This window comes from Corvus moneduloides, chromosome 1 (assembly GCF_009650955.1).
Source record: "Corvus moneduloides isolate bCorMon1 chromosome 1, bCorMon1.pri, whole genome shotgun sequence".
Taxonomy (NCBI): Eukaryota; Metazoa; Chordata; class Aves; order Passeriformes; family Corvidae; genus Corvus; species Corvus moneduloides.
Window position 1 is genome coordinate 29798610 of NC_045476.1, and position 17773 is coordinate 29816382.

Genomic DNA, 17773 nt, shown 5'->3' on the forward strand with positions numbered 1-17773 from the left:
ATTAAATTATTCAATTAGAAAGTCAAAGTAGACAAGATGATTGTGACTGAACACTGAATTGGAGTAATCAATTGTACTCTATTAGCTAAAAGAGTGGAATGAGAATTGTTAGCAAAATGAAAGTTAATTAGACAGCTGGGAATTTTCCTTTTGTGTTGCCAGAGAAAAATTGTTTAGAGGTGTAAATGTGCAAAGACCAAACACAGCATTGGCAATGCCTAGGGATGGTGATGGAGTACATCACCAGTTTATTTTATTGAGGTGTGTACAGAATTGGATTCTTACCATCTAGATGACTTTAGCTGTTAAACCAGAACTGGGACGGTGGAAAGAAGGGAGTGAAGGTTTCTTTTCAGAGGCACTAGACACATTTCCTTCCAGAATTCTTGCTTCAGGAGAAATATGTCCAGGCACTAGGAAGCTAACCAAAAGAAATGGTGACATGAGTGAGAGGAGGATCCAGGCCCAGGCTGGGCAGAAGTACCTTCCAGTTTCCAACTGATGAGCAAATACCACCTAGTGCTAATTTTTATGGGAGATGTATATTTAACTCCTCTGTTACTCCTCCCTTTCTCCCTTTCTGTCTTCTGGTCAGTAAATCCAAGTGTAGCAACAAGGGCATAGGATTTGTCTTTGTCAAGGATGAGTCAGCCGTCACCCTTAAAAACAGGTTCACCCACCATCCACATTCCTTTGCAAGTCTGTTCTGCAAGGACCTGAGGAATTCACCTGAGGACCTCACCTGAATTCCAGGGCTCCCTAGAAGTGAAGAAGCTGAGCCTTAGCACCCTCCCACACATCCTCAACTAGTACAGCTGGTCACAGGCCAGTGTGTGATCCTGGCTGTGCTGCCCACAGACAGCCCAAGAAACGGCTGCTCCCACAAGGCCCTTGTGCCCACTGTGGCAATGGATCATAGGCACCTCTTGCACCTAAGCGTCCTCCCTGAGCCATAGCATGGAGTGAAAGCCATAAAGGCCACATAGTGCTTGCTGGGGTGGATGCCCAGGTCACAGGGGAAAAGCTGCCTAAACCTGAGCTAAACTTCCATTGTGAGTTGGCCTGCAAGGGTGTGAGGAGGAGACAAAGGCAGAAGATGGGTGCAAGTGAAATCGTAACTGAATGATGGAGTGAAACATTCACCATGCACTTTCACAGCATGAAATTGTTTTAAATTGTTTTAAATTACATTGTGTTTGATTAGAATAGTTAAGATTTTTCATTGTTTAACCTGTGTGTTGACACGTATCAAATGCATTGCCTGGTATCTTGTTACATATAAACATTTTAAGCTTTACAGGTTCCAAAAGGCAGCTTGCCAGTCACATTTAGCTTCCCAGTTTTTGTGTATAGCCAGTTGGAAGAGCTGGCGTTTGGCCGTACCACTGAAAATGGGTTGGCACCGTTTGCTTGGATACAGAGCTAAGCATTTAAAATATTGGAGTAGGGGTGATTTCTTCCTGAAGCGGTTGCCATATGCTGTAATTTGTCCAGTGAGAAAGGAGCAGTTTTTAGCCCAGTAGAGTGACAACTGAAATTCCTAATGCATCTTGTCCTGATACACACTGTCCTCACACTGTAGTGACACGACAAGGGGGAGTGCCTTTAAACTGAAAGAGGGTAAGCTGAGATCAGATACTAGGACAAAATTCTTTACTGTAAGGGTGGTGGAGCACTGGAACAGATTGCCCAGAGAAGCTGTGGATGCTCTATCCATGGAAGGGTTTTAAGACCAGGTTGGAGGGGGCCCTGAGCAACCTGGTCTAGCAGAGAAGGTCTGCCTGTAGCAGGGGTGTTGCAACTAGATGATCCTTAAGATTCCTTCCAACCCAAACCATTCTATGTTTCCTCTCTTGGCCTCAGTGTGGCCATATTATGGAGGAAAACATGAGAGACAGATGGGTTCCCCTCAACTTGCACAAGTCCCCAAAAAGTTACCCAGCAAGTAATGCCTTAATGCAAACATTGCCAGATCTCATTGTTCGGCTTTTAATATCCTCATACTGAAATGTTTTCCCACCTTATAAGGTATCTGCCTTCCTGCCATGATTCCCTTCACTAGGGAGAGTATTTACAACAGTGACTTTCTTTAAGTGCCTCAGTTAAGGGGCAGCGATAAATTTCCTTCTTACTACTCCCTTTATCAGCTCTTTGGATTATGTTCTTCTTTTTAATGTATACAATTCGAATTCTGTTTCTGGTTATGCAAGTTAGGCAGCCTTCTGGGGTGATACGGCCTTTTCCGGTGCTGTGATCTACATGGATATACCTTCCTCATGTTATTTGCACTATTAAACTTCCCTTCAACAACACTGAGTGAACGTGTAGCAGTGTTGTGGGTCTTTTCTCCTTTCAAAAACATTGCTGTAAAAACCTTGAAGTAATGCAGTTATGCTAAAACAAGACGCTGTGTGATACTAGAGATTTTATTTTCATTGAACCAGAGAAGTCCATCAATTCAATACATACATGCGTTTACTTCTGTATTCTGGTGCCTTCACTGCAGCACTGAGGAGGTGTGATAGCTATGGGTAATGGTGTACCTTCATTTGGAAGCACAGAATTACTTGCCTTTTTTAAGTTGACTGAAGTATAAAGCTGTAATTTTCTTGCATGCTTTTTGTCCTTCAGTCAGCATCATGGACCATTCTGAAGGTTACAAAAGTAAGGATGACAAATCTTTTAACTGACTAATGAGCTACTGGTGGTCACTTTTGATAATTCTTTTCCTTTTATCTGATGTTGTAGGCCTCTGAAGTCTCTCGAAACAGAGGAGTTACTCTGTTGGCCAGACCAGGCAATAGTCTTGTAACAGCTATTCGAAACCAGCACCATCACGAGGCATTACCTCTGGGTAAGCCAAGTTTTTCTTTTCTTCTCAAAGCAGTGCTCACAAAGGTGGGGTTTAGGACCTCTCATCAGCTGCATGCACTGCTTCGTGTTGCCCTGTGCCTCACTGGTAGTGCAGTCAGTGTGCCTCTGCAGAGTCATGGTGACATGGCAAATAAAGCCTCTGGTTTGTTTTTACCTTTTCCAGCTTACAATGACAAGATTGTTGCATTTCTACGCCAACCCAACATTTTTGAGATGCTGCAGGAGCGTCAGCCCAGCTTGGCCAGAAACCACGCACTCAGGTACTGCTTTTTTCCAGACTGCTGAACCCTACTTCCAGGAAGCACTTTTTGTAGTGGGGAAAACCAGATTCCAGTAACTGTAGTGCAAAAGATGAACTTGGACCCCCTATGGAACTGTCACCATTTTAAAGAGCAGGTGGGAGCCACCAGGATCCATGTGGGTACTATAGTTATTTTCCACAGACATCCAAGAAGTAAGAAGAACCAAAATAAATATGGGCAAATGGTGACATGTCTAATTTCTATTTTAAGTATTAGTGAATAGCAGAAACTCCATTTTCACCTGCAATTATCACTTTGCTTTTCAGAAGATAGAGTTAAAAGAGTGTTTGGATGGAAGTCAGCAGCAAAACCCCAGTAACTCCACCAGCACCAGATTTTACTTCGTGGTTAGATTTACAACCCTGTCTGGATATAGTCACCCTAGATTTTATAAAGAAAGAGGAGCATTATTATGAAGTGGATTGTACTCTTGTCTTTAACCTTTCTCACTTGACTTAAAGGTAGTGGTTTCCAAAGTAGTTAAATTGTATCTTTCCTTTTCTTAAGCCCTTTCCTATTATTAAGTCCTTTCCTATCAGATTTTTTAAAAACAGAAAAAAAACCAGAACCAATCACCAGTACAACTTAAACTCATTCAAATTCCAAAGTTTGAATTAATTGTTTTTGGCCAAAGACATAAAGTTGGTGTTAATCAATGTCAGTAATGCCCATATGCACCAGCTGAGAGTTTGCCTGAGTTTAGGTTGTACTGTGCAGTCAAAGGTGTGGCTGGACCTCCAAATTCCTGCAGTGTGCTTTCTGCCAGTAGCCTTACTGACTCGTCATTTACCTCTGAGGGCCAGACAAAGAATTCTTTGGATGTAAGGATTAGACTTCCCTTCTGGAGGAATTGATACATGCAAATAAAAATGAGAGAGATAGAATGAAAAATACTCTCAGTATTCAAGATGTACATTTCTGTAACTGAGAATTTTTTATCTTCACCATCAAATTATTCCAGACTATTTTTTTTTTCTCAACTGTAACTTGAATTCTCATTTCCCAGAGAACAGATAATGCTTTTATCTCCTTTTGCGCAGAGAACAAAATTGACCAGTGATAGGGACTAGACAGCTTAGCCAGTGCATAATGAGATTTGTAACAGGATATTGAGCCTTTTGCCTCCAGGTCATTGCTGATAATACCTTGAGCCAGGAGTGAGCCAAGCTACTGTCCAATGCTCATGCAGCAGGTATTAAGCAAACTCCTAGGATGCAAATGTCCGTCTTTTATGGACCTTGATTGCAGGGTTCTAAAGCACATCCTTGACTTGAGGTAGAATATTTTGACTTAATACTAGAATAAAAATATTTGGAGACCACAATGCTTTAGAAACACACTGATAGGCTGGGGTGTAGATGTGTATCTTCCATGACCTAATCTCCTGATAGGATCCTATCCTATGTTTTCCAGTCCCTATTAATAAAATGTATGATTTTACACATGTAACACATATTTACACCATATAACCTCTCTGTGATTAATTCATATCAAGTATATATTAGTGTTATTTGCCAGATGGAACTGACAGAGGGAAAGGCAGCGATATTAATTGGAAATCTGTTAACAAAAGGTGCTTAGTTGTAGACTTACACAAAAATTCTGTGGTCAGTGACCTGACATGTACACATGAAACTGGAGGACTAAGAATCATTCTGTCTTTTAAAATAGGGAATAAAATCTCTTCTTTTTGGATCAGTAAATTGAGTGATAGAGATAGAATTTTTTTTTGCAAGTTTGTTAGGGAGATTAGAAAATGAATCAGGCATATAGGATGTTTGCCATTTTGTAAGGAGATAAACAGAAACTGGGAAAATACCGAAGAATAACAACTCTATGCATGGTTCATGCCATGATAATGGTTTTTTTTTACTGGTCTTGTATTTTTTTTTCTTCTCTTCTCCATAATATCACTTATGTTTCAGGGAGAAGATCCATTACATTCGGACAGAGGGTACACATGGGCTTGAGAAGTTGTCGTGTGATGCAGATTTAGTAATTCTACTGAGGTAATCAATGTGATCAATAGCATAATGTCATTACTTACAGTACTAGAGAAACTATCTGGCTCCTTGTCAGCATAATTGAAAAGATTTTGTTAAATCAGGTCATACTGATAGCCATCCAAAATGATTCAGCCAGAGTACATCTGTCAATTTGTACTTCCTGGAAGGCAGCCTCCATCAGTGCAGTAAATCCAGCCAGCTCGGTCAGTATGGCTGTTACCATCAAGTAGCAGATAAGAAAGAATCAGGTCAAAACATTTCCTTTTAATGGAAAAAAAACCTTGTTTTATAAAGAAAGAAAAAGAAGAGAGGAAAAAATCGCTTGTCTTTCTCAGTACAATAATGTAGCTGCTCATGAAATCGATAGTTTTACTGCAGCAGTGCTACCACACATGCATGAAACCTCCATGTCCAGTGCAGTGAGCATTTTTTGGATAATGAAGATAAGGCCTCAGTTTTTACTGGAAGCAGGGAGCTTGGTCTTTAGGTCCTACTTCTCCTCAGCACAGATAAGGACTTATTTTATTGTCTTGGTCTGAGATGGGAAATGTTGCATTACCCAGGTAGAGTTGGTGTGCTGTAATAGCCCTGCCTAATGCAAGAAGTTTACAACTTACTCCCACCATTTTAATTCAAGCAGTCAAAGCACTGAACTACGTGAAAATAACCTGAGAAAAACAGCCTGGGAGACAGAGTGTGCATCTTTACTTCTCTGCTGATATGTTGAAAGTGTTCCTGTTTACTCACATCTTTGCTCTCCATCAGAGGGCTGAGCCATCGTGTTAGCATGAAACGTCTATTAAAACTCATTTTGTTCTTCATTACTAGTGACCAGGCTGTCTTTGGGAAATGTATGGATTTTTTGAATCCATGAGTTCAGAGGTGCACCCAAATATCTGACGCAGTGAACCTGCACCATACTGCATATTTACATTGTTTCATGTGATGAATGTGAACTAAATTTCTCCCTATGACTTTTTCCGTGCAGCCTTTTTGAAGAGGATATTATGTCCTACATACCACTGCAGGCTGCCTTCCATCCGGGTTACAGTTTTTCTCCTCGCTGCTCACCCTGTTCATCACCCCAAAACTCTCCAGGTAAGGAGATGGGGAAATTAGGACAAAATCATGCATTTGTGGTATTTCTCCTAATAAATGGAAAGGGACAGATCCAGAGCCAGCATCAGCTGTCAGCCTGCTAATTCCAGTGCCCACTCCGAACTGATCCCAGGTGCTTTTTTTGCTGGATCGGTTTCCAGTGCTGCTGTGTATCTATTGAAGTGCTGGCAGTAGCTGAAACACAGATCAGAAATTGCCCGTATGGAAGAAGGTATTTTCCTGCTTTTTATATCATTGGAAAGGATTAGGATAAGAGAATGGTGTACTCCAAGCTTAAGTCACTGACCTGGAAGCACATTCATATTATGTGACAGCAGCAAAGAGCACCTTCCAAATTGAGGGTGTATTGCAGTACTTCCAGTACTCCTGTAAAGTTCAGTCTCCTCCACTCAATGTTCCAAAAACTTCTCTTCTTCCCAAGGCACATCTATTTTAAGACCTGAGGGGATCATCTTCATCATCTAGCCTGACCTCCCATGTTGAGTCCATTAACTTAGGTTTGACAGGAAACATATTTTCCAGAAAGACATGCTGTCTGAGAAGGTTATTTCCAGCTGTGCTACATCTCTGTAGTTACTGTTTATGCTATAGAAATTTGAGGAGCTAATGTCTCCCTTTTGCCAAGATACACAACCTCCACCACCATCTCACGGCGTGGCTGTGTCCAGTGGCCATTTTGAGAGAATCAACACAAATATGATCTGCAGAAATCCATTTGTGGCTGCGCTTTTTGAACATTCATTTAAATTATCTGATTTCAAACAAAGTTAACGGACAAGAGAAATTCAGATCTTGGATGTGGCTGTGGAAAACAGAAAGGTTTTTGATGCGAAGAAGTTACATGCTAAACCCTTTTCTACAGGAGGACAGTGTTTTGTCAGAATGTCCTATTTGCATTAATGAAGTTTAACACCATTGTTAATACAGTTCCTTTCATCTACGTCAGGACGGGTCATAAGCAAGTCTCTCCTACAGGACAAAACTCCAAGTATTTGGCACAAAGGTGACTTAGGAGACTGTTCTTGTGAAAACACAAGAAGGGCAGGTACTTGTTTCCAGCAACACACTGTCTTCTTGCTGATTTCTGTCCTGGTTATAGAGCCCATGAGAGCACCCCTTCTCTTTCGTCCTGGGAGAAAACAAAAGGCCAACAGAAGAAAGAAGGGGGATTGTAAGGGATTCTCTTTGCACTGCATGTAAATATGCCTGTCTTACCAGCAGAGACAATAATGTCCTTCCCTCATGGCAACCATAATACTTTGGGCTCCCACTAAATGTGGTGGGGTTCTTTTTCTTTCCTATGGAGCACTTGCTGCCAGATTTCTCATGAAAGGGCTTGTTTTTGTTGTCTTTTGTAATGAGATAGGGAAATGGGATTTCATGAATCTGTTCTTTGGCCCTTTATGGCATGGCACTTGTTTATACAAAAAGAATAATCAGCTACTTGGAGAATGCAGCCTTCAAAACAAAACAGGTTCCAAATTGCTAAAAAACCTGCTCTATGTGTGAATCATAATAGGGAAATGTAGTATTTCTTGCTGACAGAAATCCTTTTTGATGCCACAAAGGGCTTTTGTGTTGATAGCTGGAAGTGTTTAATATACAGTCAGATTAACCCGGGGAAACCCAACTCCCAGCTTGGCTGGGGTGCCAGGCTCCAGTGAGAAGCATTGCTCTGAGTTTAGAGGTTTAATCCTGCCAAGTAAGATCTCCTATACAATGCAGAGGAGAGAGATCTCGTAAAAGTGCAAAAGGGAAAGAAGACTTAAATGCCACTGACCATGAGAGGCAGATATGCATGTCAGTCTTTCTCATGCCTTTCTGATCCTTCAGTTTCCATTCAGGTCAATCACAGCTAAAGGCTGAGGCTACACAAGGGCACACACAAGGTGAGCTTAACAGTACTTTTAGTGAAGAGGATACAGTCCCTGGAAGTTCATTGCAATCACTGAATTACAGGAACTTTAACTCGATTGATGCCAGATAGAACAAAAATAACACTGAGTGCACTGTATACCTGTAAAAAGTTCCTAACACATTTATTAACCAGTTCTGTCTGGAAACATAAGCTGCATGATTTGGAAGAATGTCAAGGCCCTTACACCTTAGCATGCTGTTCATTTTCCCTCCAGGGCTGCAGCGAGCAAGCGCAAGAGCACCTTCTCCATACAGGAGGGACTTTGAAGCCAAGCTGCGCAATTTCTATCGAAAACTTGAAGCCAAAGGGTATGGGCAAGGTCCAGGGAAAATTAAGTGAGTATTAGTCTCTCAATTAGTCTAACATGTCAATAGCTTTGTCTTTTTTCATTCATTATCCATGAAGACAGTGATAGGGAGTGTGAAACACCCTGTAGATTGCATTTTTTACATAACCATCAGGGCAAGATACGATCTTCATATACCCTGCAAAAGAGTGACCTTCAAGAGGCTTTTGTGTGGAAGTTTTACTTCTTAAAGATTCATATTCTCTTACACTCCCATTTCCTACCTATTTAACAGGGATGTTCACATTCCTACCTATAATTTGCCAGTAGGAGAATTCTCCTTCAAAGCAAACATCCACCAGGTATTAACAGCAACTGTATCATTGTAATGACGGGATGACTCCAAATTCTTTGGATCTACATATCAGTGTAACTGAGGATCAGAACATGATCCTACAGAAGTTAGTCTGTACATGCAGGTTTAACTTTCCATAGTTCTTTGTGTTGGTAGCCCTCCTGGATTTGAACTGGAGAGATTTCTTCAGTGCCAGTCTTCATGTATTGTGGGGTTCTCTCTCATTTGGTTGTGGAGTTTCTTTCCACATGTCTTGTTAGTTGGCTTTTGAGTCTGTACCTACTTGTGCTCCATTTAGTTATCCAACTTTGCCAAAGGGCCGTGTGTTTGTAAGGTATTTCCTGGGCATCTGGTTGAATTTATGCCTCAGGTTGGCTTCCTACCAAAGGACATCTGTTGTGAAAAACAAAAAAGTATGAAGCCAAGCAATTTTTTCCAGGCAAATATCATCAACAAAATAATCTTACAGAGCTGAGGAATCCTAGCTGGTGGTTACCCATTTTGGTGTCCTGCTACATGAGTCCAAGGCAGACATGAAATATATTTTAGAAGGTCTGTCTTAAAATGTCCATGAATATATGAACAAGAAGGATTTCTTGCACAGATGGTGTGTAAAAGTACTATTCATTAAGTTGTTTTAGAGATTAGTAAGGGAGTGAGAGATGTGTTATATAAACAGAGGCTGATACTCCTTTTGCTTCCCCTACTACAGAAGCAGTATTTCCATGGACATTCACTGGATTAAATCCAGGAAGTGTTTGGGGCCAATTCCAGAAAACTGTGACTTCATATACACAGGAAGCTCACAGCCCCCTCTACCACAGAAATTTGTATGTATGGTTTGTTGCAAAGAGTCTTAGCAGTAGAGCAGCACTTTTAACCTAATCATGACATTGTGAGGAAATTCACCTTCCAGGCACATAGGAAAGCCTGACGGAACAACTCCTGAAAACCCGTAACGGTCAAGTAGCACGTGCACTGGCAGATGCCATTTTATTAAGTTCTCTGAGAACCAATGTCTCTCTTTACAGCTGTTGTTTACCTTCAGCCTCACAAGCTCACACAGGACTCAACACTCAGATCTTTATTTCTGCCACCCTTTGCAGGTTAATTATACGGCGTGACCACTTGCTGGAAGGCACCTTCAACCAGGTAATGGCATACTCACGCAAGGAGCTCCAGCGGAACAAACTCTACGTCACGTTTGTCGGCGAGGAAGGGTAGGGAACCACAGAATGCTTTCGGTTCTGAAGTAGCTGTTGTGTTGCAAAACACCAAGTTGACTAAGGCTGAGCCTCTCTTGTTATGTAATGTTTCTTTGGTTTTGTTTTACCTTTGAGTAAGTGATTCATCTTAATCAACTCAAACATTTGTTAAAAATAACAATAACAACAATGCTTCATTTTCCTATAACACCTTCCATCTAGGCATCTCAAAGTGACAATTTGAGTGGTTAAATCTAACGTCATCTTGTTTGCCATAGATATTTTGACAGGCTGGAAGGGAAAACTCAACTACAGGCCAATGTTTACACATTGAATCAGTCTCAGAACTATAATTAGAGAGCAGACCTTTATCCACTTTGTTACTCTAACTCTTCACAATGGATCTGGTTTTGCTTTAAAAATTTTTGCTTTGCATGCCATCTAATGATCATTTGTTACCCATATGTGGGTTTCTTGTTTCCACCTGAAGTGAGAAACATGAGTGCTGTTTAGTCTTTATAATTGAATTCATCCAGTTGGAATCTGAAAGCAACAGAAGTCTCTTGAGAAGGCCTTTTTTCAGGAAACTTTCTACCATTCTTACAATCCATGAGCCATTCTTGTATGATGAAACCCAGCCCCTGACCTTTTGTTTTCAGATGTAAACACAACCTTTCAAAGCCACCCTGGCTCACCTCAAGAGATTGATTGTAATTGAGACTTGATCCACACACTTTTATAATGGAAAGACCATTATGTGCATGTTTCCAGTGTGCCATATTACAAAGGCCTGAAATTGTATTTCAGTAGCTTTGCATGTAAAATTTCTTGTTTTCAAAAACCACATGGGTAGGATTTCAGTTCCAAAGGTACCAGACAGTACCTGAGGCAACTCTCAGCGTGTCCAGCGACTGCTGACACTCTCAGCTCTGAGATGTCATGGCAAATGAAGGGCTTCTGCCAGGCTGAACTTGTGTCAGGACAGGTTCCGTCCTGTGGAAAACAGAAGTTGCCAATCTCAAAGAGTCACTCGGTGACCTCAGTATCAGTGGGTTTTTCACTCTTACTTCTTATTCTCTATGGATTTAATATTGTGTAACAGAGGTCATCTTTCATAGCTGGTTTTGCCTCTGGCTTGCAAGTAAAGCATAAACATGTAGCACTCTGCAGTTTGTGTTTTTGGAATAGCATTCTGGAATGCTAATACTGGGCAAAGTCATATTGTTTTCTGCGTGGCATGCTGTCCTCAAGAGAAATTACAAACCAATTTGATGTGCAAATTCATTCATTCTTCACTGATTCATTTACATCTGAAGATACATTCCTCCAGGGTTTCTGCTGCTAATGCTAGTATACATTCTGCTGCAGGGACTCCAAGATGCCAGTTCCCTAGTGAAGAGTTGATGCTGTACGGCCACATGATGCTGTATGGGCAGAGTTTCCCACGTTTCAAAGAAAAAGGACATTGAAAATGAACTATAGAGGCTTTATGATGAGTTAGTGTGTTGCCCAGAAATCCAATAGCTAGTCTCTTCCCTTGGAGGATTTTGAATCAGACACGTTTGTAGTTCTTTACTCCAGCCATTATCAGGCTTAACCCAGTACTTTGATGTCCACAGAACCAGACCTGTCCCATGGCTGGCGCTAGTGGGTCACGTTGGGCTTGTTACCATCCTCTTTTGTAGGTGTGGCTTTAGTGTCATTTCATGATCCTAGAGCTAAAGCCCCTCAAAGAGAGAAGTACTGAATCTCCAGACATAAAACACAGGAGGATGGGCCCATCTGCCCTGTGTCATCTTTCTAGTTGCACAAATCAATCATTCAGCCCCTTTCACTTATGCTTCTATAACTTCATAGTACAGGGCATTCTGATTCCATTGCAGAGCTTTCCACTTACTTTACATTTGTTAAGTAGAAGGAAGTAGAAGGTGTCCACCTCAGAAAATCTTTTGGCACACGTGATATATGCCTACAGATCATTTCTTCATATTGCTACATGTAGGTTTATTTTAGATTGAAAAACCTATCTATCATTATTAGAGAATGATCTGTTTTTAATAAATCCACCACACCTTTCATTTCATGCATTCAGGGAAAATTTTTGGTCTCGGTTTCCTTTTTTTTTTCCAAGTTGAGTTTAAAAAATTAAAGGGAATAAAAGAGGCTCTCTACAGAGCAAATTCGTACAACAGCAAAGCACAGCTTAAGGTGTACCACGTGAAAATACCAGAATAATAGAAGGGCTTGAATTGAACAAGCAAGGAATCATCATTCTGTCTTAAGAGACACAGTTCTGCTGGGACTTGGTCTTGTTCAGTGATGCACCTGGTTAGGGGTCAGTAGCTCTGACCCAGGAAGCTGTGACCAGTCCGTAGAGATGGTCCTGTGAGGAAACATCTTCCTGGGTCCCGGTGTCTTCCCTCAGCCATAGCCGGAGTGCCCATGCAGAGACTGTCAGCTCTTTAGTGATTGTCAGCTCGTGATTTCTGCTCTTTGCTCTGCAGGGCAGCCTCCAGGCCAGACCAGGAGGAGAGAGACAAGAGACCCGTATAGCTGTTCCGCACGGGGTAGCTTTATTAGTCCGTACTCCAGGGAAGGGGAGGCCAGAGATGAGCTCTCTCTGCCCTCACAGGGGTAGAGGGCTAGCTTTTATAGGGATACAGGGGGTGGGTGTCAGAGGGTAAAGGCCAGTGGGTTACAAACTATCTGCATAGGGTCTCCCAGAGGATTCTGGGTCTGTCTTCTTCTCACTGTAGCTGAAAAGTGACTGCCTTCCCAGGGGAGTCCTGCTGGGAGGTTAAGTAATCTCCTTATCTCAGCAGGCATCCCTCTAGGGCAGGGGCTGGGCATACCCCACAGTTCAGCATAAACCTTTAGGTTATACCTATAGCTAAGAAAGCATCCTTGGGGCTAGAACTTGGTACATCTCGGTGTAGGAGAGTCAGAGCAATTTCTGCTTTAGATGAGGCTGTCTGGTCTGTGAACCCAAGTGTTCACAGGCAGTTCAAACCCACTCACTAAAAAGCTACCCCTCTGCCAGCCAGCCAGCTGAGGCAAGGCTGAGCCTTGTACCTCTGGTTTGCTAAACTTTTGGAACAAAGGAAAATAAACTACTTAAGGGATGTATCCCAGTTATGGTTCCTCCCACATCAACCTGGATACTGGTGAAGTTTTGGCATCGCAACTTGTTCAGGTCTCAGAATCAAGTTTTGAGAGGAGAGATAAATCATGTTAGAAACACTTGACTGCACAGGCCACTGTGTTAAGACAGCAGCCAGTGTAGGCAAACCTGGGAAATCCACTCAAATGGTAAGGAGCCTCATTTTATCTTTTCTATGTTTTTCTCTCCAGGCTGGACTACAGTGGCCCCTCCCGAGAATTCTTTTTCCTTCTGTCTCAGGAGCTCTTCAATCCCTATTATGGGCTGTTTGAGTATTCAGCCAACGACACTTACACTGTACAGATCAGCCCCATGTCTGCCTTTGTTGAAAATCACCTGGAATGGTAAGAAAATTTTATGCAGAACTGAACAATTGTTTCAGAGCAATTAAAAAAATGGAAAAGCAAAACAAAAGCTGCCAGTTTAGACTAGAGTACCTACAAATAATTGCTAATTCTGGGAAGAGGTGGGGAAGAAGGTTGTGAAAAGGAAGAGAGGGGCTAAACATAAATACAAGAGCAGTCTCTGAAAAAGCAGTTGTGATGAAGTACTACTATTAAAATGTCTTTATGGCATTACATGGGACTTGATGTTTGTTTACTTTTGTGTGAATGTGAAAAGGACAGGGATAAGAGCTCTGCTTAATCAAATCCTCATCTCCTTGGTCCCTTTCTAAGAAAACCAAGTGTGGCCTGTCTGTACATCATGCAGCATTGTGCTTGGAAGCTGTACAGTGTTCTCTGAGAGCCACTCTGATGCTCTGTTCCTAGCACAGGCCTTAAAAAAGGCCCAGTGAAAGCAGTTTCCCTTTTCTTCCCTGACAGAGTGTCCCTGCTTGTCTGGGGCAAGGCCAGCAGAGTGAGCAGATATTTTAGCTTACTAAGTATGTGTGCAAACAGACAAATTGCTGATCTTGTTTCTTTATCAAAAATTCTGAAAGCATATTGTGATGTCCTCATTTTCCCTTTCTGCCTCCAGATCTGTCTGTCTTTGGGAGCTGTTTTCACTTTGGTAGTTTCAGATGTGGTTCAGCGAAGCATGGGCTGCAAGCCCTGGGCTTCGCTGGTCCCTTGTGGGATTTCATTGTGTCAAAGAAATGCTACCACATGGGATTGTTCCTATGATGGTTTTCTTTGTCAATCTCACTGGCTCCTCTCAGAGGTCCTTTTTTTTTGAAATGGGAGGCAGTTCAGGTCCCTTTTGAGTTGCAAATAGTACACATTTCTCTGTTCTTGTAAACAGATCCTCCTTTTCTTGGCTTACAGCAGGCATGAGATCAAGAACAGTTGTACCATCACCTCTGTTAAAGTTGCCAGGGGAAAAAGGGATGTTGCTTGGGAGTAGCATGGTTTCTGACTTGTTGGAATTTTTTTTGTATTATCACTTCCAGCAGTGGTGCTAACAGTGATCCTTGCTTTAGATTGTTTCTCTACTGACATGAGTAGGAAGAGAGCAGCTCAGTTCTTACAACCTGTTCACCTCCCACTGCAATCCTGTTCATTAGACATTATGTGGTGCCTTCCTAGTTTTCAAGAAGAAATACAGTCTGTCCTATGTCCTATCTTAATAGACAGCATGGATAAACTTCTCATTTAGGAGGCTGTTATTTGTGGAGATGTATTTTTGCCTTCCAGGCAGTGGACCAGCTAGGCAGGTGCAAACCCGTATCATTCTGCCCACATGGTGGCAAAGTTGAACATAGACCTCTGTGTCCAGAGATGGTGAAATAGGCCCTTGCTCTTACGTGTTACAAACATTGTTGTTGCAAAGAGTTGCAATTTTCTTACATTATAAATTCTACTGCAAAACATATATGCTGAGTTTGATCCCTTCATTTTGTCCTTCTGTGCCTTGAGAGATTTCAACATGAAAGAGGGAGGTTTTTGAAGGTATCCTGGGCATATAGAAGCACAGAAAGACACCTAATATGGTTCCTGTAGTGATTAGCATTTAACTCAGAAAACAGCAGCAGTTAAGACACTTAGGATATTTCTCCAACTACACGTATCAATCCAGCTTCTTGCATGCAGAATGTTATTTAGCCTTTGGACATTTTTGTTTTCTTATTTTTAAGAAAGATAAATTGGGTCTCTTGGCCTGCAGAAGGAAATAAATGCTATGAATGAAGAGGTTTGCACATGCAGTATTGTAAATAGGGCGAGATTGCAGGATCCTAGGGAAAGATGAACAATCCAGTCAGTGCTTGGAAATACTTCTTGAACCTGTTATGGAAATAATTACCTGAGACCAGCAGTTTTTAATTAGCCTGATAGGTTTCATGATTGGCTTGTAGATATCTAGACATTCTAAATGTTTTTATGCTGTCTGTGTGACTGATGTCAGCTATTCATGTGTAACCCTAGAGTCCTGTGTTCAGAAGTCTGTGCAGCCAGTGAAGATTGAATTTGGACCAACTTTCTTGAAACTCAGAGTTTCTCCCATTAAGGCTTTACAAGCTAACTTCTGTGAGGACAGTGTACTAACTGCCTTGTCATTATTTGTTCCTGAGGTATGGGCTTTTCTGATGTTTCCAGGCTTTCTTCATTCTCCTCAAAGTCAATGCTGAAACTTCTGTTTCTCAGATTTACTTGTTGATAAGATTCCAACAGAGCCTCTTCCCTGTAACATGCCGGAAATAAATTTTACTTTCCTGTTCTCCAATCTGTTATGAAGCACCAGCTAACATAGACAGATGAATCAGTTTGAGAGTTCCAGGGTCACAGATAATTTATATTCGTAGTCTTTTCAAAGCTTGAAGTCTGATGTCAGTCATGAAAACCACACAACCACAATTGGGTTAGATTTGCAGATTTCTTCAACTGTATGCTTTTTGGTGCTGTGGGGCTTGTTATTTATGTGCTACCCTTGGCATGTTTTTCTCTATAGTACTTCTGCAAGACCTCTCCAGACACAGCTATATTAAGAAACAGGGCTGGCAAAAAAATGAGCTCAAAATTATTTTACATTTTTGCTTTCTTAAGTGAACAGTGGTGAATTTGAGATAAATACAACAAAATGCAAAGATTTGAAGTTTCATTCATATTGGCAGAATTGAGAAATACACTGCTCTTTTTCCCCAGCCTAAAAGTTACTGTTCTGCCCCTTTTAGTGGCTTATTTCATGCTTTCCTCTTTGTACAAACAGCATTCTGAGTCCAAAATGAGCACATCAAAGCACAGACTAGTTGTATGTATGCCAAGTTAAGAAAGAGACATAATGACTGGAAAATATTTCTCATTTATGGAGAAACTGAGATTTAACACCTTTCCTCCAAGCTTCCATTGAATAAGACTTTTTCCTTCAGTTAACATATGTGCATGCTGAACACACAAAATATAAGATATCACACATTTTTAAAGTTAAAATATTTTAAATCCCCCTGTATCTGAAAGGACAGTTACAACTCTCTAGATCAAAGAAGTTTGATGATACATATTGTTACCTGCATGCTACAGGTTGTACCGGAAGCTCACAGCCAGAAAAGCTGCTTTTAATCCGTGCCAGTAGTGAGCCATTCTATCTGATCTAGGTAAACGTGTCTAGCTTTTTGCCTAGATATTTGAAAACATCTTCTGAAATACATTCCCATTTGAGGTAGTTCACCCTTTTCCACATAAGTAGGCAAAATGTGGAACCAAAGAAAGAAATGTGAAAACAAGCCCAGTCTCTACATAAAAGGCCAAATGGCCTAGACAGAAAAAATCATTCACAGACATTCATTTGGAGATCTGAGGGATCTTAACTTGAAACATCTTTTTTCTATGTTTTCACTGTAAATTAGTGACAGCATGGGTTTTTGTAATAGTTAGGCATTTGTGGACCTTGCTGTGACATTTATGCAGCCAGGGAGCAGTACCCCAGTGCTACAGTTATCTTAGAGGTTTTTACAGCTTGCTAATCATACTTAGCATTCTGTATCCATCTCAGAGAAGCCCTGTCATGTTTTGTTTGTTTTTCTTTACATGAAAATTAATGCACTTATTTAGCAGAACCTTGTTAGAAAGTTGAAGACCTGTGAGTAAAATATTTTTGCACAAAATCCTACTGAAGACCACAGACGTGATGATATAGTCAGACCCAATGCCCAGAAGCTGTAGATTTATTCCTGGCCACATTGTCCTAATGAACTTAATGCTTAATACTTAACTTAATGCTTTAAAACTGCTTTGGGGCAGGACTTTCTTCATTCATTTCCCATAGTTCACTTTCCTTTCTTCCCTCCAATACCCCTCCTCATATTCTAGTCTGTGCCACTGAGCAGAGTCAGACAGAAGACTTGGATGTATTTCTGGATCTCATTCTGCAGGCAGATGGAAGCCTGGTGCACCCACTCTCCATGCAGACAAGAACTTGCTTTCCCAGTGCTCCAAGCCAGCTGACATGGTCACTGCAAGGTTGAGCTGAGCAAATACATGCTGTCTCCAATCAGGGCTGATTTCTTCAGGCGTGGCACTGCCGGGGTTGCTCTTACATGCTCTGGCAAGTGTGGCACGTGGGCAGAAGCAGCTTTGCCTGCACGGTGCTGTGGGGGCATAACCCCAGCCAACC

General features: G+C 41.4%; 1 protein-coding gene across 8 annotated transcripts in view; it reads left to right on the forward strand.

The window, feature by feature from the left end:
* HECW1 (HECT, C2 and WW domain containing E3 ubiquitin protein ligase 1) overlaps positions 1-17773 on the forward strand; it is a 272346-nt gene that overhangs the window by 219365 nt on the left and 35208 nt on the right. For all 8 annotated transcript variants that reach the window (XM_032103814.1, XM_032103793.1, XM_032103833.1 and 5 more), the window contains 7 exons: positions 2749-2854; positions 3038-3134; positions 5102-5185; positions 6171-6280; positions 8434-8554; positions 9967-10080; positions 13417-13569. In XM_032103814.1, coding sequence (XP_031959705.1) covers positions 2749-2854; positions 3038-3134; positions 5102-5185; positions 6171-6280; positions 8434-8554; positions 9967-10080; positions 13417-13569 — 785 coding nt within the window. The remainder of the gene's footprint in view (positions 1-2748; positions 2855-3037; positions 3135-5101; positions 5186-6170; positions 6281-8433; positions 8555-9966; positions 10081-13416; positions 13570-17773) is intronic.